A 24996-nucleotide genomic window follows, 5' to 3' on the forward strand; every position below is an offset into this window, starting at 1 on the left:
TTTGTCTTGTTTCCATCAGGGTCCCCCATTTTCAATTCATATAGACATATATGACATACATGACATACAGATAGTCAGTACTGCTACATCTATACATTTATGACATACCAGATTTGCAAATACAGTACTGTTTGTGATACAGAAGGAGTCAAGAAAAGGGAGTATATACATTTGACGTAGAAACTGTACATTGGAGGAGGTTGGGTGGGGGGGGTTGGGTACATTGGGATATTGACAACCATACTGGGTAATTTACATTGGAGGTGGGGGGGGGGCGGGGGGCACACTGTATAAACAAGTAACACTGTACATTGAGGGGGGGGGGGGAGGAGACACTGTACAAACAAACACAATTGTACATTGAACTATTGACAAAACCATACTAGGTAAATGACTGTACATTGGAGGGGGTTGGGTTAGGATATTTACAGGGGCCAGTGTTGAATTGCAGTCTCCCGTAGGTGTCCCTTGAGAGAGGTTTTGAAAGTGGGTAGTGATCCACATTCCTTTACAGCTTTGGGTAGGGCGTTCCACATTGATGTGGCATAATTGCTAAACGTGTTTAGTCCCTTATTTGAGCCGAATCTGGGTTTAACATGATTTGTGGAGCTCCCTCTGGTGTTGTGATCGTGGTATTCACTGACCTTTGGGAAGTATTTTGACATGTACATGGGTACCTTGGTCGTGTAGTGTATCTTGTAGACCAGGCCCATTGCAAGTTGTTGTACTCTGTCGTCTACTCTAAGCCATCCTAGGTTGTCAAAGTGGGCAGGGGTGAGGTGGGTTCTAGGAGTAAGGTCAAGCGGTAGTCTGACCAGTTTGTTTTGAGATGTTTGTAATTTTGTTTTTAGCGCCTTTGAGGTGCTTTGGTACCATGAGGTGCAAGCATAGTCGTAGTACCCCTGAATGAGTGCTCCTGCCAGAGTCTTCAGGGTGTTCTTGTTTACCAGAGAGGAGATCCGGTACAAGAATCGAGTTCGTTGGTTGACTTTTTTTATTACATTGGATGCCATTTTGTCACAGGAGAGATTAGCCTCTAGGATGGAACCCAGGTAGGTAATTTCATCTTTCCTTGTGACAATATTGTCACCCACTGTAACTGAGAAGCCGTCGGTCTTGCTGAGTTTGTTATTTGAACCGAAGAGAATGGACTCTGTTTTGCCCATGTGTAATGATAGTTTGTTATCAGCGAGCCATATGCAGATTCTGCCTAGTTCCGAGCTGAGGGTTTTTTCAACCTGTAACTTGTTCTTGTCAGAGACCAGCAGGGCTGAGTCGTCCGCAAACAGGAACAAGTTGCAGTCACAAGCTGACGACATGTCATTTGCATAAATTAGGAACAGTAGCGGTCCTAGTATGCTTCCTTGTGGAACACCACAGCTCACTGTGAGGGGGGGGGATAGGGTACCGTTTACCTCCACCATCTGTTCCCTCCCCTCAAGGTAGGATTGCATCCAGCTCACTGATAGACTATCAAAACCAATTGCTTTTAGCTTGTCAATCAGAATGGAGTGATTGACCGTGTCAAAGGCCTTTTGTAGGTCCAGCATGACCATGCCGCAGTATTTGCCTGCGTCCACCTCTTGTTTGATGTGGTCATTCAAATAGAGAAGGCATGTGTCAGTGGAGTGGGATGTTCTGAAGCCAGATTGGAATTCGTAGATTAGATTTTTTTCCGCTAGGTACTTTTCGACCTGTTCGTAGACTATTTTTTCCATGACTTTCGAGATGGAGGTGAGAATAGAAACAGGGCGGTAGTTGCCTGGGTCTAATTTGCTGCCCTTTTTGTGCAGAGGGGTCACCCTCGCAATTTTGAAGTCCTTGGGGACGTGTCCCTGTTTTATGGAGAGGTTTATTATGTGTGTGATGATTGGTGTGATGGCGGCTGCTGAGTCTCTGAGGAATTTGGAGGGGATGGTGTCATGGCCAGTGGCCTTGTTAGGTTGGAGGGCGCTCAGTTTATTGAGTACCTCATCTGTTGTTACCATTTCCAGCTTGAAGTCGTCCTTGCGGACCCCTAGGTTTTTGTAGTAAGCTACTATGTGTTCTACCCCATAAAGCCCTGAGTGGGAGGGTAGTTTGTTTACCAGTGTTGTGGCTATGTTTGTGAAGAAAATGTTTAAGTAATTGGCTACATCCAGCTTGTCTGTGATGAGCGTGTTGTCCGTTTTTATGTTTATGTTTGAGAATCTGGTTTTAAGTTTTTTACTGCATCCTAGTTGATTATTGAGTAATTTCCAAAGTTCACGTGGTTTGTTTTTGTTTTCCTCAGTTTTGTCATTGATGAAATTCTTTTTTGCAGTTTTGATCATGGAGTTTACGTCGTTTCTTAGTCTGTTTCTTTCTAGTTTGAGTTCAGTCACGTGGGCTTGGAGTTCACGGGGAGAACATGCAAACTCCACACAGAAAGGCCTGGGAGATACCCCACCTGGGTACCTGGCATCATGGAAACCTGGTCCCCAAGCGGGAATCGAACCCTGGACCTTCTTGCTGTGAGGTGACAGTGTTAAGCACTACACCACCGTGCCACTATCATGACAGACAATGTCAACATCACAATGTTTAAATAGGGTCTGGGTTCAGTACTAGTCAACATCATGCCAGACAATGTTTAAATAGGGCCTGGGTTCAGTACTATCAACATCATACTATGATGTTTATTTAATTTCAAAATGTATTTGAGGATAAACCCCTTGAGATCATCTCGTTTTGAAGGGGTCCTCGACACAAAACATAGAAGTCAACAACATCCAGACAAAAGTAATCTACTAGTGGGCGTCTATGGATTCCTTGAGGTTGCTTGTGTCAATATGACGCTACTATCCGCTACAGCCTCTGTAAGATAGTGATGTTTCAAAGGGTTAAAACAAAAGGATCTATTTCCCTTTTCAATGAGACGCTGAGAGGATGTCTATGACGTCTGCATGCGAAATAATTCAAACTAGAACTAGATCAATGTCCCCCTCCCCCCACACATGTAGTGCTCAATGTCCCCCTCCCCCCACACACGTGCTCAATGTCCCCCTCCCCCACACACGTAGTGCTCAATGTCCCCCCCCCCTCCCTACACACGTAGTGCTCAAGGCCCCCCCCTCCCCCCACACACGTAGTGCTCAATGCCCCCCCCCCCTCCCTCCCCCCCTACACACGTAGTGCTCAATGCCCCCCCTACACACGTAGTGCTCAATGCCCCCCCCCCCCTCCCTACACACGTAGTGCTCAAGGCCCCCCCCCTCCCCACACACGTAGTGCTCAATGGTGTTTCCCAGTGGTATGACACTACAGTACCTGGTGTTTATAATAAGGAGACTCAACGCAGACCTCCCTCTGCTTTACAGTCTCCACCTGAGGCCAGATCTCCCAGGCTTGTGGTTTTATACGTTGTTTAGGTTGGTTGGAAAAGTCTTGTCTCAGGCCATGTCCTCACGTATCTGGATCTTTTGCCAAACGGATATTCTCAGGCTCTGTTTAAAATAAAATCCCCGTCCACACCACAGTGTTAAAAAAAAAACTCCATCCAGACACAAACACATAAACGCATATGAATTGCTCCAACAAGCATGCGGGCCAGCAGGTGGCGATAAGCGATGTACGAGCGGTCAGGACGACTGAGAAACGATAGGAATTGTCCATTGGTTCACCCAGCCCACTTGACCATTCCTAGCATTTCCATTGGCTATATTGACATACAAGATGATAAATAGATAGATATAGCGGAGGATTATGCAGTCCAGAGGAAACAACCAATCTAGATATGTCACGATTCAATGCTTTACTTCTGCATACTGGGCGACGGAGAGATACAATGTCAATGTTGAGATCACAATCTCCTAGCCCCTTTCGTGACTGATGCACCGAGTGAATCCACAGTCACTTGCTCCTCAATAGGAAACCAACCTAGATTTACCATGAAGGACTGGTTCTAACCGAACCGTTCGTTATACAAGTATCACAGAGACGTTTCAAAGGTACTCACAGTTGCACGAGGGTTTCGGACAGACATACGGAATGGTTTGAAATCTCGGCGTTGCTAATAAACATTTTAAATATTCTTTATAAACTGCTCAAAACGGCATTATTTCCGGCGTTGGGTGCATGATGCGCATGCGCTGTGATCACACCAGGCAGCCAACGCCGGAAATAATGCCGTTTTGAGCAGTTTATAAAAAATATTTAAAATGTGTATTAGCAACGCCGAGCTTTCAAACCATCCCGTATCTCTCAATTAAGACATTCATTAATTGCATTGTACTGTTCACGTGTGGTGCCGTCGTCGCATATATAAGTAAGGATAGTTTGAATGACATTTCAGCACCAAGTCCACCGAAGTTATTATTACTTCAAAGCGCTACTGCCTATATGGATAAAACAAGGTGTAATAAGGATGTTTTAGGTGGTGGTAGTTTCTCTGTTAGGACATTATAGCTGAAATATATAGAGCTAGTCTATAGTCGGTCTGATATATATTAGAGAAATAGTAAAGTAATATTCGCCAAACAATCTGACGGGCCTGATATTATTACGGCCCGCCACAGTCTGAGCATGCGTAGTGAGCTGTGGCGTCATCGTTTATCTAGACCATGCGTTTACAGTGGCTGCACGGATCCACTGAACGGATATTTCGGAAAATCTTCACTTTAAAATGCGTTTGAGAAAATCTCAGTTTATGTCTCTGAAAACACCCTTTACGTGTGGATGAAAGGCCCAATCGTGGAATAAAATGTGCGTTTGGCAAAAGATCCAGATACGTGGGGACATGGCCTCAATAACAGCACACACACAGACCGGAGGGGACTATTGTCTGGAAGCCGGCCCATTTGTATCTGTAATTAGTCAGCTGCTGACTTCACTAAACCCCTCCCCACACACACACACCTGCTATGCGTTAGTCCCTCCTGTAAGCTATCTGCCTGTGTACAGAAATGTAAGGGAAGTGTCGTGGATATTTCCCATTACAGAAGGAAACCTCATCCAGCTCCACTGGCTCCCCATCAAATCCCGCATCACCTACAAAACCCTCCTGCTCACCTACAAATCCCTTCACGCCCTGGCACCTCAGTACCTCACTGACCTCCTCCACCCCTACACTCAGTCACGGTCCCTGCGATCCACGGACACTGGTCAGCTCTCCATCCCCCGAACCAGACTGCGGACGTTCGGGGACAGAGCTTTCAGTGTGGCAGCTCCCACCCTCTGGAACTCCCTCCCCGCAGAACTCCGCACCACCCCAACTCTGGACTTATTTAAAAAAAAACTGCTCAAAACCCACCTCTTCAACCTGGCCTTTAACCCCTAACTTTCTCACTTTATATGTATGTGTTGTGTCTGTCCACTATGTTTGTTGACTTGTTATCTCCCCCCCCCCCCCCTTATGTAAAGCGACCTTGGGTCCTCTGAAAGGCGCTATATAAAACGAAGTATTATTATTATTATTATGTTCACGGGAACACAGAGAGAAGTCTTGGCCTTGTTGTTTTACAGATACATTTAATATGAATACACACTATGCCCTCTCTGTCTTTTCAGTACAGAGGTTCAGTAGTCTTAACTTTTTGATGGTTGAATAGACATCAGTGATCTTAAAATCGTCGGATGTCTGGGTTTTATTGAGTGCTTGGCATGGTTACTTTCAGGAAGTGGATTTATATTTTACTCCCAAAGATTACAATAACTTCACGGACGTTCAACCAAAACAGTCATGGAAGAGGTCAATTCAAACCCCCACGTGGACAACGTGCCTTTCAAGTGTGAGTAGATTTACTTACTAAGTTGGATGCTGCATGTTGCTACTGTTGACACTAATAACAGAGTGAGAAACAAACCCTAACAATGTGCCGAGTACAGAGACAAAACAAACCCTAACAATGTGCTGAGTACAAAACAAACCCTAACCCTAACAATGTGCAGAGACAACAAACCCAAATATTTCACTCTCCGAAGACTGCACTGTGAATCCTAGACAATCGTCAAATCCCACATAAGTTCACCAGATGAGGTCAGAACGCAGTGTTAAAGCTGCCTGTTCACCCAGGACCCGTTTCCCTGTGCTAGCTTCTTTCTCTCACTATTTTCAATTGATCCGCCGCTCCGGGTTTCCAGACAGCTCTCAATAGCATCTTTTTAGTGTTCAGAGTGTGGAACTGTGTAGTTAAGATATATCACGTTGAGCAAAAGACCACTGCACTTATTGGTTTTCAATTGTCTCCAAGAAACAACCAGCACTTCTCAGCTATTCCCTTGAGCACCATTAGCGCTGCCAGCTTAAATAAATAATAAAAGGCCTGGTGTCTGGTGGACACAGGGCCTACTGCCCCATGCATACTGAGGCTACTGCCCCATGGATACTGAGACTACTGCCCCATGGATACTGAGGCTACTGCCCCATGGATACTGAGACTACTGCCCCATGGATACTGAGGCTACTACCCCATGCATACTGAGACTACTGCCCCATGGACACTGAGACTACTGCCCCATGCTTACTGAGGCTACTGCCCCATGCTTACTGAGGCTACTGCCCCATGCTTACTGAGGCTACTGCCCCATGCTTACTGAGGCTACTGCCCCATGCTTACTGAGGCTACTGCCCCATGCTTACTGAGACTACTGCCCCATGCATACTGAGGCTACTGCCCCATGCTTACTGAGGCTACTGCCCCGTGCATACTGAGGCTACTGTCCCATGCATACTGATGCTACTGCCCCATGGATACTGAGACTACTGCCCCATGCATACTGAGACTACTGCCCCATGCATACTGAGACTACTGCCCCATGGATACTGAGACTACTGCCCCATGCATACTGAGACTACTGTCCCATGCTTACTGAGGCTACTGTCCCATGCTTACTGAGGCTACTGTCCCATGCATACTGAGACTACTGTCCCATGCTTACTGAGGCTACTGTCCCATGCTTACTGAGGCTACTGTCTCATGCTTACTGAGGCTACTGCCCCATGCTTACTGAGGCTACTGCCCCATGCATACTGAGGCTACTGTCCCATGCATACTGAGACTACTGCCCCATGCATACTGATACTACTGCCCCATGCCTACTGAGGCTACTGCCCCATGCATACTGATACTACTGTCCCATGCATACTGAGGCTACTGTCCCATGCATACTGATACTACTGTCCCATGCATACTGATACTACTGCCCCATGCCTACTGAGGCTACTGCCCCATGCATACTGATACTACTGTCGCATGCATACTGAGGCTACTGTCCCATGCATACTGATACTACTGTCCCATGCATACTGATACTACTGTCCCATGCTTACTGAGGATACTGTCCCATGCATACTGAGACTACTGCCCCATGCATACTGAGGCTACTGTCCCATGCATACTGAGGCTACTGTCCCATGCTTACTGAGGCTACTGCCCCATGCATACTGAGGCTACTGCTCCATGCATACTGAGACTACTGCCCCATGCTTACTGAGGATACTGTCCCATGCATACTGAGACTACTGCCCCATGCATACTGAGGCTACTGCCCCATGCATACTGATGCTACTGCCCCATGGATACTGAGGCTACTGCCCCATGCATACTGAGACTACTGCCCCATGCTTACTGAGGCTACTGCCCCATGCATACTGAGGCTACTGCCCCATGCTTACTGAGGCTACTGCCCCATGCATACTGAGGCTACTGCCCCATGCATACTGAATCAATATTCTCCAACAATATTCTTCTTTATTTTTCACATTCAGGACATACATTTTTTCATCTACATCATTTCATGGTGCTGTAATTAACAAAACACAAGGCCATATTGAAACTAATTTAGTCTCAATAACTGTCAAAGTAAAAGAATGTATATGGTTTTGAATGTGCGTGAGATTATGTGCAAAATAAATCAGCATAGTTTTTTGGTGAAGTGCCCCTTTAAAGGAACACTCCAACATTTATTTTAATGAATTTATTTGTAAGAAGATAACATATACAGTACATTTCCTCTCTGTGCATCCGGTACAAAGAGAGATCTGGTTGTACACTAGCTTAGCACAATAACTGGAGGCAGGTTACAGCAGCTAGCCTATAGCTCTGTCAAAATGTAAGAAATACACCTTCAGACGTGCTCCAAAACCGTCTTATTTACACGTTTTGTCTTGTGTGTTTACCACATGCATTGCATGTTCTATTCTATATTCTATTCTAAATAGCTTAATGTTCACTAATGATACATTTATCTTTATATTCCGGTAGGTAGGTATATTAAAAAACAATGTAATGAGTGAAGTCATTGGCAAAACGTCTGATGTCCTAACTTTAAACCATGTATTCTCTACTGTATCAAGCTAGATGTCTGATGTCTTCTCTACTAACTTTAAACAATGTATTCTCTACTCAGTATTATAAACTGAGTATTATGACTGAGATATGTAAACTATGACTGAGTATTATTCATTAAATCTTTATTTATACTCGATAGATACACTGAGTAGTTAAACTAATTTATAGTGTCGTTGAGATGTATGTGTCATAATAAATACAGAAACATCAGACAATCAGAACAATTAAGAGCACTTTTCTTTTTATAATTAAAAGATTTACATTACAAACAATTACATATTGTGACCTGGTCATTAAGGTTCTAAATCGACCCATAGACGCTAGAGTGTCTAGTTTCAGAGTTTCCTGCAGGGTATTCCATGAGTTCGGGGGCAGAGAAGCCAAAAGCAGATCTACCAAGTTCAGTACAAACTCTAGGCACTAAGTGTAAAGCCAATCACTGGATTGTGTACGACAGGGTCCAGTGGTCCATTCCAATAAAGAAGTAATGTAATTTGGACTGAGTATTATCACTCAGTTTTATAAACAATGGAGTCAGAGCACACTCTGCCGGAGACACTGCGATCACACCATTTCTAAATTACCCCAAGCATTTTTCTCTGCATTATGTTCTATAAAAAAAAGTTTTAATATCGGCACATTGACCAACATATCGGCCAATTAATTAGTCGGGCTCTAGTCATGTACTGGCAGCATCTCAAGCTACTGTAGAGGAAGGTTTGTCAGGTATGCTCGGTGAAGAGCATCAGCTAGCTAGCGTGTAGTTTTTAGTATGAGTATCTAGCGACAGATAAATCAGTGCAGAGAGAGGGATGAGAAGGAAGCTGGCTGCTATCCTGGAGAATCCCTCCCACCCCCTCTAGGATGAGCTAGTCAAGATGAGAAGCACGTTCAGTCACAGACTCATACACCACCCCCGACACTCAACTAACTGCTTCGGCCAGTCCATACCAGCGGCCATGGGCAGGGACTGCTGCCAGACACCCAGCTACTAGGAACTTCCATCACTGAGTGTGTCTGACTTCCACCCAAAAGGACAATATAACGTGACATACGGACATACCTTATGCATACTGCACATATGTGTATACTGTACACTTCATCAGAGCATAATATTTAGCATTTTTAAATGATATATTCAATTGGATATTAGATTATATATATTGTAGGGCAAATATAACTGAGAGGGCTAGCCCCAGTGTTCACCACCATATTTAATCTATCCCTGGCTGAGTCCGTGGTCCCTATAGGTGTCCACTATAATACCGGCAGGGCCGCCTCAGGGGGTGTGCGAGCAGTGCGGTCGCACAGGGCCTCGCGGGAGGGGGGCCTCACAAAAAAAAAAAAAAAAAAGTATTAATTTTTTTTATTATTTTTTTTTATTTTTATTTATTTTTTTTTGCGAGGCCCCCCTTCCCGCGAGGCCCTTTTTCATCACAGACCTAAAATCTAGTTTTGCTTATATGCTTATATATTTCACATTAGACACGTTTGTAGAATGTGTCTGACTTGTTCCTGGGTCCTGCAGACATACTCACTATTGGAGCTCAGCTGGGGTTCTGCAGCAGCAGGCAGATTTCAACGAAGGGAGTGGTTTTACTTACGTCATGTGTAGACAGTAGTACGCCCGCCGGCGCCGCGTGAGTCGAGATGCTTCCAGCGTGAGTCAGCTGCGTTTGACTATTTCATTTTCAGCGTGCAGCTTTTGACTATGCTTAGTCAAAGACGAAGACGAAGAAAGAGGTCGGTCATTATCATCATTATCAGTCGGTCGGTCGGTCACCAAGGAACGTTGACGAAAGGCCTCTCGCTAGCGGGACAAATGGCCGGAGCCATGATGTCGGCTATTAGCTAGCTTAGCTAAATGCTAACTAGCGTTAGCTAACCTATCCAGAGGAGCGAGGCGAGGCGAGTGGATGTCTTTTCAAAAGAAGGAGAAGATAACTTGTGAGCAGATAAATCTGTTAGGCAGCAATACGCCGAAAGGTGTCCAGTCTGCCGGAAAGTACTCGAAGAAGAAGAAGAAGAAATTACACCGTGGGGCCAAGAAAGTCTCCTTCCACGTTGATACTGCGTTATGGTGAGTGACCGTGAGTCAACCTATGATTATATACCCGCCGTGGATCTGACATCTCTCTTTCTCTCTCTCTCTGGAGCCAAACTGGTCGACTAGCTAATACTACTAGTAGCTAACGCTAACGGTGTGTGCCTGGTGGTGAGAGCACCTGGCTGTATGCATGTATACCATGACAAGGCAGCGAGAGGCCTTTCGTCAACGTGGAGACCTGTGTTGCGGCCTTTCGCCCTGCGCCCTTGTGCAGGTAACTAAGATTAATGAAAATGTCATGACATTACCCCACTCTTCCTTCCTTCCCCTCCCGAATGTTTTGTTAATAACGATGTTTTTTTCCAGGCAAAACATATGCTACTTCACAACATTTGGAGATACGACATGTGCTGTGTGTGAATGGTGTAGCTTGTGTAGCTTGTGTAGCTTGGGTAGCGTTGGGCCATTGGCCAAAGCTGTGTGTGGCCTGGTGTCTCACAGTACCTGGCTAGCCTATTTAGCTGATGTCGGCCATTGGCTCCTTGCTTTGGTTTCTCTGGTATACCCTGCTCTTCTTGTTGGATCTAAGTGTTGATCTTTGTCCTTTTGAATCTGTCATACATGCTCTAGTCTCTCTCTAACACACACACACATGACAAACACACATGTTCTCTCTCTCTCTTTCTAACACACACAGTCTGCCTATGGCGGCCTTTCTCGATGGCTAGGCTGTGCTCAAGGATCTTCAGTCACAGTGCTCAGGTATTCTGCCACTGTGTACTCTCTGTTTAGGGCCAAATAGCATTTCAATTTCTTTCCAATGTGTCTCTCTCTCTCTCTCTCTCTCTTTTGATCTTTGTCCTTTTGAATCTGTCATACATGCTCTAGTCTCTCTCTAACACACACACACATGACAAACACATGTTCTCTCTCTCTCTCTCTCTGTACACTGTATATTGACTGTAGAACGGGAGCTCTCTCTCGCTCTCTCTTTTGCTATATGTTGACTGTATCATGCCCCGCCTCGGGCAGCGCTATTATTTAAGAATATGTTGACTGTATATATATAAAAAAAAATATATATATATATATATATATATATATATATATATATATAATTTTTTTTTTTTTTTTTTTTACCTTTGGGGGGGGGGGGGGGGGGGGGGGGGGGCTCGCGTTAAATCTCGCACAGGGCCTCGCATTTCTCCCAGGCGGCCCTGAATACCGGTACCAAAGAAATCCTCCCCAACAGGTCTAAATGACTACAGACCGGTGGCACTCACCTCTGTGGTCATGAAATGTTTCGAGAGGCTGGTTAAGGATCACATTTGTGCCTCCCTACCCAGTGATATGGACCATTTTCAATTTGCATACAGGCCAAACAGGTCCACTGACGATGCGGTCTCTCAGGTACTACACAGTACCCTCTCTCACCTAGACTGCCAGAAGGGGGGCTATGTGAGACTGTTGTTCATTGACTATAGCTCAGCGTTCAACACCATAGTCCCCACCAGACTGGTGGACAAGCTGATCGAGCTGGGTCTGAGGTCCGCTCTGAGCGCCTGGATACTGGTCTTTCTGAGTGAAAGGCCCCAGGCGGTCAGGGTGGGGGGTCAGACCTCCAACACCATCACCCTGAGTATCGGGTCCCCCCAGGTCTGTGTTCTGAGCCCCCTGCTGTATTCACTATACACACATGATTGTGTGGCCAAGTTCAGCTCCAACTCCATAATGAAGTTTGCGGACGACACGGTGGTGGTGGGGCTGATCTCTGACAACGACGTGAAGGTTGATGCACTGGAACGCTGGTGTCAGGACAACAGCCTGCCCCTGAACATTGGTATTTAAAACCAAGGAGCTGATCGTGGATTTTAGGAGAACACAGCAGGGTACACACACACCACTGGGGATAAACGGGGCTACCATGGACAGGGTGAGCAGCTTCAAGCACCTGGGGGTCCACATCTCAGAAGACCTGACATGGACAATGAAGAAACACACTCCTCAATGTCAGTTTCAGTATTTAATAAAAGACAAAGATGAAGACACCCTGAAACAGACACAGACAGCACAGTCAGCTGACAAAGTATATCCTGAATACACAATCACACTATAGTAACACATAAATATATATATATCTATATAATGCATATATAATATAATATATAATATGTATGAACAGTAGAGCATCTCACATGAATGATGAACGAACGTCTCTGCAGGAGGCGAAGTGAAGAATGACAACTAAAATGTCCGCTCAGCGTAGTGCACGGCATATCCGGTTGGATGCTGGTAAGACGCGATAAACTCTTCAGACAACACTCATAGACTCAGTCGTAAAGAAGGCGAAGCAGCGCTTTTACCACCTGAGACAGTTAAGGAAGTTCAGAGTATCGGGGAAGATACTCCAGTCCTTCTACTCCGGAGCTGTAGAGAGCATCTTGACTGGAAACATCACTGCCTGGTATGGAAACAGCACGGCACAGGACAAACAGGCCCTACAGAGAGTGGTGCGCTCAGCTGAGCGTACTACGGGCATTGGCATTGCACTACCACCCCTGCAGGTCTTATATAACAAGAGGTGCAAATCCAGAGCCTGCAGAATAATGAAAGACCCTCACCACCCCAACAACAGCCTGTTCAAGCTGCTGCGGTCAGGCAAACGCCTGCGTACACCAGCAACTAGGACAAGAGAGACTTCGGCTCAGCTTGTTCCCCCAGGCCATCAGAGTCCTGAGCACTGAACTCTCCACACACAAGCACACACATAACACACACACACTGTATACGCTCACACACTAACAGTCACTTTAGCATGAAGACACACACACACATGCTGCACACGCTCACACTCAACGGTCACTTTACACAATGAAAAGGTCACTTTAAAAAATAAAAAAGAACGGGAGTGGTTCTTGTATAGTAAATAGATGGATATAGCAAGTTAGCATAAGGACACATAGTATAACTGTAGATTGTATAGTAGTGTACATAAGACCCAGTGCCTCATCCGTAGCTAACATTGTACCGCGGAGAGGGTGATCGGCTGTCCCCTGCCCTCCCTCAGGTCCCTGCACGACTCCAGGGCGCTGAAGAGGGCGAGAAAGATCATGGCCGACCCATCCCACCCCGGTCACAGCCTCTTCACCCTGCTCCCCTCTGGGAGAAGGCTGAGGATCCCAAAGGCTGTGAAAGCTCGACACAGACTGAGCTTCTTCCCCTCAGCCGCCAGGCTGATCAATGCCTCAGGCCCCCCCCCCCCCCCCCCCTCGGTACATTTACATTTAGTCATTTAGCTGACGCTTTTATCCAAAACGACTTACAAGTTCTGTACGACAAGCCATCAGGAAGGGCACAACTCTATCAGCTGAGCAACAATGTTCATCAAAGTGTTGAGTGCCCCCCCCCCCCCCCCCCCCCTCTGCCCCCAAGTGACACTGGCACAATGACATTGACTGCACTGCACTAGTCCGTACTGGATCTCTGCACACTTCACTTTATATATATATATATGTATTTTATTTATTGATTAATCCCCCACTGCACTGTTTTCGTTTCTTGTCTGTGTTGGTGTTTGTTTACTGTGAAAAAAGAAAGAATGCATACACTGTATTGCTGCAACAATTACCAATGTGTTTTACACAAATGGCTCAATAAAGGAATCTGAATCTGAATCTGAATCTGAATTGCACTATCGCAGGACCTTAGCATGTCTTACCATGCTTTTTGTAAATGTTATGTACATTATACCTGTTATGTCTTATTGTTATTACTTGTATTATTGCACAAATGTCTTATTCTCATTCCTATTCTTATTACTTGTATTATTGCACATTGCACAATCGCTGCAGACATGACCCCCCGCATTTCACTGTGTGCCTGTATGCCTTGTATGCCGTGACAAATAAAACTCTTGACTTGACTTGTTATTGTTATTATTGTTTACACTGCCTTTTTTTTATTCTATTTTTATTTTTACTTCTCCACTGTACTATAATTCTATGACCTGTATCATGTCTTCTACTACCTGTACCTCCCCCCCCCCCCCACTGCTATGATGCCGGAATTTCCCCAAGGGGATCAATAAAGGAATATCTTATCTTATCATAACTACGCCCAGCAGAAATGAGAAAATATCTCAAACCATGTATCTGCCTTGAAAAACTACAATGTCTTGTTTTTACATTGTTATTCTGCATGTGGTAAATACATGTACCGGTAAGTAAAAGTATAGTATACATGTAAGTATGACAGTTTGAGTTGTTGTAAGGTGTATTTCTTCACGTTTGACGGAGCTAAGCTAGCCTAGGGTGACCATCTTTTAGTGCACATTCATGCACACACACATTATGCGCTTACCTGGGATTGATGTGTTTTTAGAGACTGGGGAACAATCTTCTTTTGTTCACTTTTCACACAGCGTATATAGGCTATAGGCTATCTCTGTCCATAAACACTCAAACATGTGCTCCCTCTTTCTCCGTCCCCAGCTGCGTGAGTGTGCTTTGCTCTGTGTGTAAAAATGGAAGACTTGTGTTGTGGGGTTCAATGCAAAAACAAGAAACACTTACTCGGCATTAGCTTGACGCGAGCTACATTCTGCACCAATACCGTTGTACGACGTTTTTCAAGTTCATGCGAATTCTGCCAAACCATGGCGTATGGCGTTATTGAGATCATATTTAATTTTTTCGCCATGTTATTCATAATTCCCTCACGAAGCCTCGTCTGATGCAGTGGGAGCATGCACAACTCTGCAATGCTTCAATACTGCCCCCTGGTGGATGATCGGCAAGTTGCCAAACCGGAAATGGACGAGTCGATCTCGGTGCGTCTTGGAAATGCGTCCGGCACTCGCATATTGTCGCAGGACTCAAGACACACACCGTGTATATGGATTGCTGCCATAACTCAATAATCGACATGATTTGGGCTGTTATTATTATTATACAAACCGGAAATGGATCGACTCGATCGCCGTCAAATAAGTGGGATCTTTTTGCTCCAGTCTCACCGGCCAACGGTAAGAGGACACTGATGTCATTTTCAGCGTGTTTGTTTATTATTATCCATGCAAACTGCTCCGATCAATATATCACCCATACTACATAAAGCATTTACCGACGATCACGGAATTATAAACGACCCCCCCCCCCCCCCGTTCACCCGCGCATGATCAGTCATAACGTTTAGGATCATGTACAGTTGAAATTTTTAATATAGCATGTATCGCCAACAAACAGCATTTGATAATCTATATATGCGTTTATGCCTATATCTCACGTTCTAGGAATTACTGCAGAAAACGATAAAAACATATTTATATTCTAGACGGTATTTTCGTATGAACCTATGAATGAAAAAGTTAAACGTTCCTACATCCTGAACGAGAGATAATCGATGTTGAATGGGCCATAGTAATGTCAATTTAGCAATACAATTAAAAAAGTTATAGCCCTGCAAAGAAGGTAAATCTCCATAGGCTTAGATTGGTGGCAGTGATCAAACATTGGATATAAGCGTGGCAGGGAATGTATTAAGCTAGATACAAATTATGTAGCAAGCTTGTTTGTGTCTAATCACACAACTCGGTTAACATATCAACCTCCGCCGGTACCGATGTACAGCTTTCATTTGCAGGTCTTGATGTCAGATGACAACACGTTATCATCAGAAAAAATACAATGGGTACTAATGACCACATAGGCATTGATCCGTCATCGAATGGTTAGAAAATGTATGGAAGGTATTCGATTCTGTCAGAAGGAGACGCGAGTGCATGCCTAAAGTGTCATAGCAACAGCCTGACGATGACATTTATTGACACATTACAGAGAAATCAGTGTTGAATTCAGAAGCGTGGTGCATTGTTAATATTAGCGCTTTACAGATATTTGTCGACACAAAGTTTGAATCCAGGACAATCCCGGACTATGGACGTCTGGTCACCGTAGGCTAGCCGCTGAAACCTGATTCCAGTTGTTGTTGTTGTTGTTGTTGTTGCAACCAGATCTCTGTCTGTAGTGTACTCTTGTCTGACTCTGGGGAAGTTGGCAAATAAGTGAATTTCCCAAAATGTTGGAGCGTTCCTTTAAAGGGGAACCATCTTATAATTGGCCTTTTTCAGTGTTTAGCATTGTTTCCTAGCTATGTGGACTTATATTCATATGATCTATGTCTCTAATTCTCATATTGGCGCATTCTTCCAATTCTCCTCTCACAATATTCACCCTCACTGAACTGTTTCCACACAGTTCCCACAGTGGTTGGAGCCCAGGCTCAAAACAGCTTAAGATCTTGAGGTAGAAAAATGCTGTTTTTGAGGACTTGATTAGAAATACAAAACAATGAATTAAAAAAAATATAAAATTACAGAGGTGTTCCATAAACCCACAGGAATTGTGTAAAAGTGCCCAAATAGTGAAAGAAATAGTAAAATAGTTCCCCTTTAACACCCTTATAATCAGTGGTCCTCCTGCGTAGCGGCCAACAGGTGGCGCTGGTCATCCCGCTGGCAGAAGAGCTGGGCGAGTGAGGAGCAGCATGGCTGTAGCCAGGGCTTCCACAGCAGATGTCTGGGGGACATCTGGTTCTCCACGGGCTTCAGCGAGCTCCTGTGGACCTCAACGGCCCCCGCCATGGTGGCCAGGATGAAGTGGAAGGCTGGCTCTGTGGCGGGAGTCAGTGGCGTGCTCTCGGAAGGGTCACTGGAGAGCTCGTAGAGCAAGGGTCATGGTAGGTCATGTAGTCCGCTGTGCAGAAGCAGGCGTGCGTGTGGAAGCAGGCTGTCTCGCTCTCGTTGGAGAAATCGGGCGTGAAATAGAATGCTTTCCACACAGCGCTACCTGTTGGAATAAAAAAATTTAAAATCTGTATATTTTTTTTATCCACTTTTTCTCCTTCTTTTTCTGTTTTTATCCCATCCCAATTTAGTCGTGCCAATTCCCCCCTCCCCTGTCTTGATCGTTGCTCGCATGTGCCCCCCACTGGTCAGTCGTAGGGAGGGTTGAAGAATCTATCGCATGTCCCCTCCGATACATGCATAGTCAGCCAGCCACTTGTTTTCACCTGCCAGCGCGGACTCTCATTGGCGAGGTGTAACGTGTGGGAGGCTCACACTACCCTCGACATCTCCTGTCCTTGCTGTGCAGGCGCCCTGACCGACCTGTTTACTACGACCAGATTACCACCCATCGACTCCCCTCCCACTGAGTCAGTATGACGGCTGGCCCAAGCCGGTGGCAACGCTGACAGCCGGATTCGATACCGGTGTCTCACGCGTTGGTGACGAGCGCTTAGACCGCTGCGCCACCCAGCCGCCCAATAAAAATCCGTTTTAAGTAATTACCGTATTGACCTGAATGAATGAATGAATGAATGAATGAAAACTTTATTAACAGATTGCAGAATGGGTACAATACAGTACGGCTCAATACACACAATTGTTAAGGGGATGAAGACCAGAGAAAGACGTTTGTCTTGTTTACATCAGGGTCCCCCATTTTCATTTCATATTGACATTTATGACATACACAACATACATGACATTTATGGCATAGGGACATACAGGTATTTAGTACTGATACATTTGTGACATAAACGGTATTCAAATATACAGTACTGTTACCCATAGATCCTGACAGAGTATATACATATGATGGGGAGGGGACTGTACATTAGGAGGGGGTGGGTGGGTGGGTGGGAGAGAAATATTATATACATACGGCGGGGAGAGTATATATACATGTGGTGGGGAGGAGACTGTCTATTAGGAGGTGGTGGGGGGTTTGGGCATTTACGGTGGCCAGTTTCGAATTGCAGTCTCCCGTAGGTGCTCATTAAGAGCGGTTTTGAATGTGGGTAGGGATTCACATTACTTTACAGCTTTGGGTAGGGCGTTCCACATTGATGTGGCACAATTGCGAAACGTGTTTAGTCCCTTGTTTGAGCTGAATTTGGGTTTAACATGATTTGTTGAGCTTCCTCTGGTGTAGTGGTTGTGGTATTCACTGACCTTTTGGGAAGTATTTTGACATGTACATGGGTACCTTAGTCGTATAGTGTATCTTGTAGACCAGGCCCATTGCAAGTTGCTGTACTCTGTCGTCTACTCTAAGCCATCCTAGGTTGTCAAAGTGGGCAGGGGTGAGGTGGGTTCTAGGGGTAAGGTCAAGTAGTAGTCTGACCAGTTTGTTTTGTAATGTTTGTAATCTTGTTTTTAGAGCCTTTGAGGTGCTTTGGTACCATGAGGTGCAAGCATAGTCGTAGTACCCTTGAATGAGTGCTTCTGCCAGAGTCTTCAGGGTATTCTTGTTTACCAGAGAGGAGATCCGGTACAAGAATCTAGTTTGTTGGTTGACTTTTTTTATTACATTGGATGCCATTTTGTCACAGGAAAGATTTGCCTCTAGGATGGAACCCAGGTAGGTAATTTCGTCTTTCCTTGTGACAATATTGTCACCCACTGTAACTGAGAAGCCGTCGGTCTTGCTGAGTTTGTTATTTGAACCGAAGAGAATGGACTCTGTTTTGCCGATGTGTAATGATAGTTTGTTATCAGCGAGCCATATGCAGATTTTGCCTAGTTCCGAGCTGAGGGTTGATGATGACGAACCATGGAGGTATTATGGAAGGACGTTGGATTGCAGCAGTGAATATATGGAAGATTGATGCCTTTTTTAACATCTTGGCCAGGGACTACAGATGAAATCTAGCCACCTGGCTAAATCTGTCGTATTTACATTGATTGTTGATTAATATGCACTGTCCCTTTTGCAAATACATTTAAGCTTAAACTTAAACTCTAGAGTGCGAATATAATACATTGTTCAGCTGTAATTTGGATGTTTTGTAGGCTACAATACATGGGCAAATATAACAGAGGGCTATTGTTATTGTTATAGTCAAGTCAAGAGTTTTATTTGTCACGGCATACGAGTATACAATGAAATGCGGGTGGTCTTGCCCGCAACGATGTGCATAATACAATAGTAATAACATATAATAGAATCCAATAGAACGACATTGTGCAATAAAACAAGTAAACAGAGTACATATCGGTATATGTACATAAGTTATTTACAGAGCATGGTAGGACATGCTAGGTCCTGTGGTAGTGCAATACACTGTTAGCTACGGATGAGGCACTGGGTCTTTCTGTACATGCTATATTATACAGTCTCAAGTTATACTATTACTATTCTTAAAGTGACCTTTCCTTAGTGGCCATAAGTGTGGGCGTGTGCAGCATGAGTGTGTGCTTGCTCATGTTAAAGTGGCTGCTAGTGTGTGAGCGTGTACAGTGTGTGTTGTGTGTGTGCTCATGTGTGCTTGTGTGTGGAGAGTTCAGTGTTCAAGGCTCTGATGGCCTTGTTTACACTACTTTTTTTTAGATGGCAAATGACCTAATTTCCCAAAAAGTTGTTGGATTCCTTTAGAAGACAATCCCACAGATTGAGGGGGGTTCTTGACCTATTCTCCTGGCCAAATAAAGTCAAGTCCTCTACCGAACTCCTAACCTAAATTGTATTTGATTAATCCCATTTGAACAATACATTTGTATCAACCAAGAAGATTTGACCATGTGCATAATTAACCCCTCCGGTTCCACCGCAAGGAGAATGCACAGACGCTGGTGACGTTGGGTGACCTGACCTGCGACACTAAGCTAGTTTTGGCTGAGCGGTTTCTCCTTTTTCAAATTCCTGAATGTCTCATCAGAGAGAGAAGTGTATATCGGAAGGCTTTGTTCGCAGGACCACAGCTGCATGAACCACAGACAAAGCTAGGAGCGATCTATTAATAGTCCATTCATTTTCCTATAGCAAAGGACTTGAGACTTGGGAGCAGCCAGAAAAAGCGTCACCCTTGAGAGGTCTATTCGTGACAATACCGTAATTGGCTGACATTTTCGAATAATTACAATAGTGGATGATCGAACTGGAAGTGGTCAGGATTAGTGTGAAGCCTCACTGTTGCGGGGGTGCCAACGGACCGTGTTCAGGTAGGCATTGCAGTAATGGAAGAGGAACTCGTGGGTGGATCTGTCCTCTCTTCCCTGAAGCCAATCCATGAGGTCATGGCCATCTATCTCTCTGAAGAACACAACACAGAGGGTCAAGGGTCAGGGGGGGGGGTCACCTCTCAGAAACACCGGGAATAACTGTGGGAAAAATTATTCCAAAAGAGCTTGGATAATATCTATACCTCTAAACGAGTTCTCGTTTTTAGATCCTTTTATCTTTTTTTTTATTTCCCCATGATTTTAATTTGTTTTGCAATGACGATTGAATCCCGCCAGGTGGCAGTATCACCTACCTTTTGAACTGGGTCTCTAGTCTATGGGTCTATTTCTCTCTGTGCATCTGGCTGCAGGAACCCCTCCCCCTCACAGTGAATCAGAACACAGATTTGATCACCTGAAACCTATTGTTTCCCGTATGATAGCCATGCCCAAAGCACACAAGTAATTGCGATCGAACGACTGGGATTATTCATTGGAGTACCTTCTGACTAAGGTAAGGTCTATTTTAGATCTATTTGACCGAACCTCAAACATGCTTTTGTATTGATCAGTGTCGTATTTTACCGAACCTAAAACATGCTTTTGGTAACGATCGCAGCTTTGAGGTAAAACGACCCCGCCCCCCCCCCCCCCCCCCCCTTGATGATGTTGTGAAGAAACATATATATATATATATATGGTATATACCTTTGATTTGGACATAATATATTATTCAGGCGAGCAACCCGAACTATTTGGGCATATGCATATAACACGTCATATCTCGCGATTTAGAATAAAAGACTGGATTATTTTGAAAAGGGGCAATGTTTAGCGTGGAATAGCGCACAAACTAAAGTATTAGGGGATATAACGTTATTTTCAGCCCAATTGTGTGTTTCCTTGTTTGTAATCAGTCTGATAAATATATCCACCCAACCTACATAAAGCCGTTACTGATGATCAAGGAATTATAAACGACCCCCCCCCCCCCCTTTCCTTCACGCATGATGAAGCATAATGTATACCAAAATAATATTTTTATTTAATTTTTTTGCATTCGACTAAGAGGTTGGCAGTCCACTATGGCTCCTTTCGATCCATTAGTCGACTATTCGACTAATGGGGGTCAGCCCTAGTGTGGACATATTCAACACTGTTGAAAGTGCCGTGCAGCAATATGGGGGGTTTGATAAACTGTCCGCTGTTGTTACCGATGGAGCACCCGCAATGAAAGGAAAACACACAGGATTTGCCGGGCTTCTAAGGCAGAGTGGCGTTGAGTGTCCAATGCTGCACTGCATTATACATCAGGTAAGTTCGCTAACATAATTTCCATCTATTGTGGGTCACTAATAATCAGGGGTGCAGTGGTCATGCCACGCGGTACCACACCGTCCCAGCACTTTTCTGAGCAGAAGTACGCGCACGGATGTGCACACACAAAAATGAAATGTTATTTCATCTGATGCAGATTGCGTGCACAAACATTGAAGTTGACATTCCTTCTATTGTGTGCCAACAGGAGAGACCACAAGTGTCTCATTAAAGACAGAACCATTATTGACCCACTGTGGGGGAGGGTGAATGTCATGCCAGTTTGATAAAGGGTCAATGGGAGGCACTCAGGAATGTTTTGTTTAGTAGCATGTTTATACATTTAACAATCATTTATTATTGCACTTTTGATTTACTGTTGTAGTGAAATGCAGCAGGAATGCTGATTTGTATTTGTTGAGCAGTGGGCTTTAAGTTCATACATTTATTTTAATAGAAGTCTTAATTATAATTAGTCATTTTTGTATATATTTGGGTTACACAGCAATACTTTCAAATTCAGCTGTATTTATAAATTCATAATGTTGAAATTAAGCATTACTAAATGCGTTTTAAATGGAATAAAAACAAAGTTACAACAAATTATAATAGTTTATATGCCTTATTTATCACATCTGTGACTATTATGGGCTATTTGAGTGATGGGGTACTACTGGCGGGACTGCCGATAAACAATGCGGCCCCCCAGATTGAGTGTGGAAATTTAGTGGCCCTCACCATATACAAAGTTGCCCACCCCTGATGTATACTGATCATATACATTTGAATGTTTTAATATAGCGTGTATGGGAAAGAAACGGCAATCAATAATCTATCATATGCGTTTGGGCCTATAACTAGCGTTTTTGGAATTACAGCAGAAAAGATTAAAAATATACTTATATTCTAGAAGGTATTAACACAACAATGTATGAATGAAAAAGTATAACGTTCCCACATCCTGAACGATAGATAATCATAGGTTCATAATTTATTGATGCTATATTTTCTATTTGTGGTATTGTTTGATGCCCAGATATGTGAAACTGTTCGAGGGCTTGAAAGGAAATGCTTGTTGGTCAGCGGATTGTCTCTCATTATCATTAAGCAGCATAAGTGATAATTTTGAGGCATTCAGTTTATATCCGGAGATACTACCGAACTGACCAATCATATCAAGCAATGCAGGTATAGACATGTCTAGGTTTTTTAGGAACAAAATTACATTGTCCGCAAAGAGGGCTATTCTGTGATCATTGGGTCTTGTTACATTCAAGCCTAAAATATGGCTTGTGTAGGCCTTGAATGTAAAGTGGTGGACACAGGACACTGGACAAGAGTTTATAAAAAATAACAATATTTATTTGAACAGCTATCTAAATGGACAAAAAGAGTGGGAGATTAGATTAATGTATTGTCATCATACAGAATACAGGCTACTACTCGTGACCACCTGCCGCAGCGCACCCCCCCCCCCCCCCCCCCACACACACACACACTCGCAGTACTGTATACTCTACATACGTAATTAATGAACGCAGTAGGCTTATATTATTCTAATGACTTGTTTTATTAGGAGATTGCAGATACTGCGCAGACAAGAGATATCAAATCAATTCAAGAGTTTTATTCGTCACATACATACCAGGGCATACAGTGAAATGCGGGTGGTCATGCCTGCATCGATTGTGCAATAACTGCATCAGCTGATAGAGTTGTGCCCTTCCTGATGGCTTGTCGTACAGAACTTGTAAGTCGCTTTGGATAAAAGCGTCAGCTAAATGACTAAATGTAAATGTAATAGCAGTAGTATGATAATAGTATGTAATAGAAATATTATCATTGCATGACAAATCAGCAGACAATATCAAATCAATTCAAGAGGTTTATTCGTCACATACATACCAGGGCATACAGTGAAATGCGGGTGGTCATGCCCGCATCGATTGTGCAATAATACTAATAATAAAATACATAAAAAACAGGTAATAAGGCATAAGATGTGCATGATAAAAATAGACATGCTAATACAATACAGTTTCAAGTGTCATTATGCTATACTACTATAATCTAAACTATACAAGAACCACATCGGTTCTTTCCTTTTAAAGTGACCTTTCCATTTAGTTTAAAGTGACATTTTGTTTATTCATCGCATACATACCAGGGCATACAGTGAAATGCGGTTGGCCATGCCCGCTACGATTGTGCAATAAAACAATAGTAATAGTAATAATAATAAAAAATATAATGTACATGTACCGGTACACAACAATACAATTCTTCTATGTCCCTATGCTATACTAGTACAGTGTGTGTGTGTGCTTGTGTGTGGAGCGTTCAGTGTTCAAGACTCTGATGGCCTGGGGGAATGCCATCAATATTGCACTATGCAACAATCACAACAAGTTATTTTCTTAAAGTGTCTTTTTCAAAGTGACCTATGGTGTGTTTGTGTGTGTGTGTCTCTCTGCTCTTTTTGCGTGTATATGGAATGCTCTCTACGGAATGCTCTCTACACACAACAATACAATTCTTCTATGTCCCTATGCTATACTATCTATGTTCTATGTTACTAACTTTTTTATATTCCAGCAAAGCAGGCTTTGTCAATACTAAACGATTCAAGAGCCAATCGCACAGTAGGTTGGGAAATACTTAACGGTTAAGCAGCCACTCATCTGGCTCTGCAAATAGATCTAGAGTCTGAATATCTCCGCATATAAGCCTGACTGGCAGTGCGCATAGTACAGTGCATGCTCCAAGTCAGACTGGATGGCAGATCTCTCTCAAATCCATTCTGAGAACGGAACGCAGTGCCCGCGACGCGAGTCAAAGTCAGTTGTTTATTTTATTTTTTTTACTGTTTGCATACAAGGTGGTCCACAAATGTTCTTGATAACAATCTAGTGGTCCGCATAAACAAGAAGTTTGGGAACCACTGATATAGACGATCTCTAAATATGCATTCTATGCTACATAATACAGTACTGTATATTTGTATGGCATGTATGTCATAAATGTCATGATATATATCTGTATATCTGTATGTTGTGTATGTCATAAATGTCATTATGAATTGAAAATGGGGGACCCTGATGTAAACGAGATGAACGTTTTTCTCTGGTCTGCATCCCCTTAACAATTGTGTGTATTGAGCCATACTGTATTGTACCCATTCTGCAATCTGCGGCCAGAGCATAACTCTTCTAACAGCAATATATTATCCATTTCAGACAGAACACACGCAATAGGTTATAATAATAATAATAATAATAATAATAATAATAATAATAATAATAATAATAATAATAATAATA

The 24996-nt window shown here is 43.7% G+C and overlaps 1 protein-coding gene across 1 annotated transcript in view; it reads right to left on the reverse strand.

Annotated features, from left to right (window-relative positions):
* Positions 1-16819: 16819 nt before the first annotated feature.
* sts (steroid sulfatase (microsomal), isozyme S) overlaps positions 16820-24996 on the reverse strand; it is a gene marked incomplete at both ends in the record, with an annotated part of 92137 nt that continues 83960 nt past the window's right edge. The window contains 3 exon segments of the mRNA XM_084314773.1: positions 16820-17088; positions 17091-17201; positions 20329-20450. Of these exon segments, the coding sequence (XP_084170899.1) occupies positions 16820-17088; positions 17091-17201; positions 20329-20450 (502 nt within the window).

This window comes from Notolepis coatsorum (assembly GCF_963971535.1).
Source record: "Notolepis coatsorum genome assembly, chromosome: 1".
Classification (NCBI taxonomy): Eukaryota; Metazoa; Chordata; class Actinopteri; order Aulopiformes; family Paralepididae; genus Notolepis; species Notolepis coatsorum.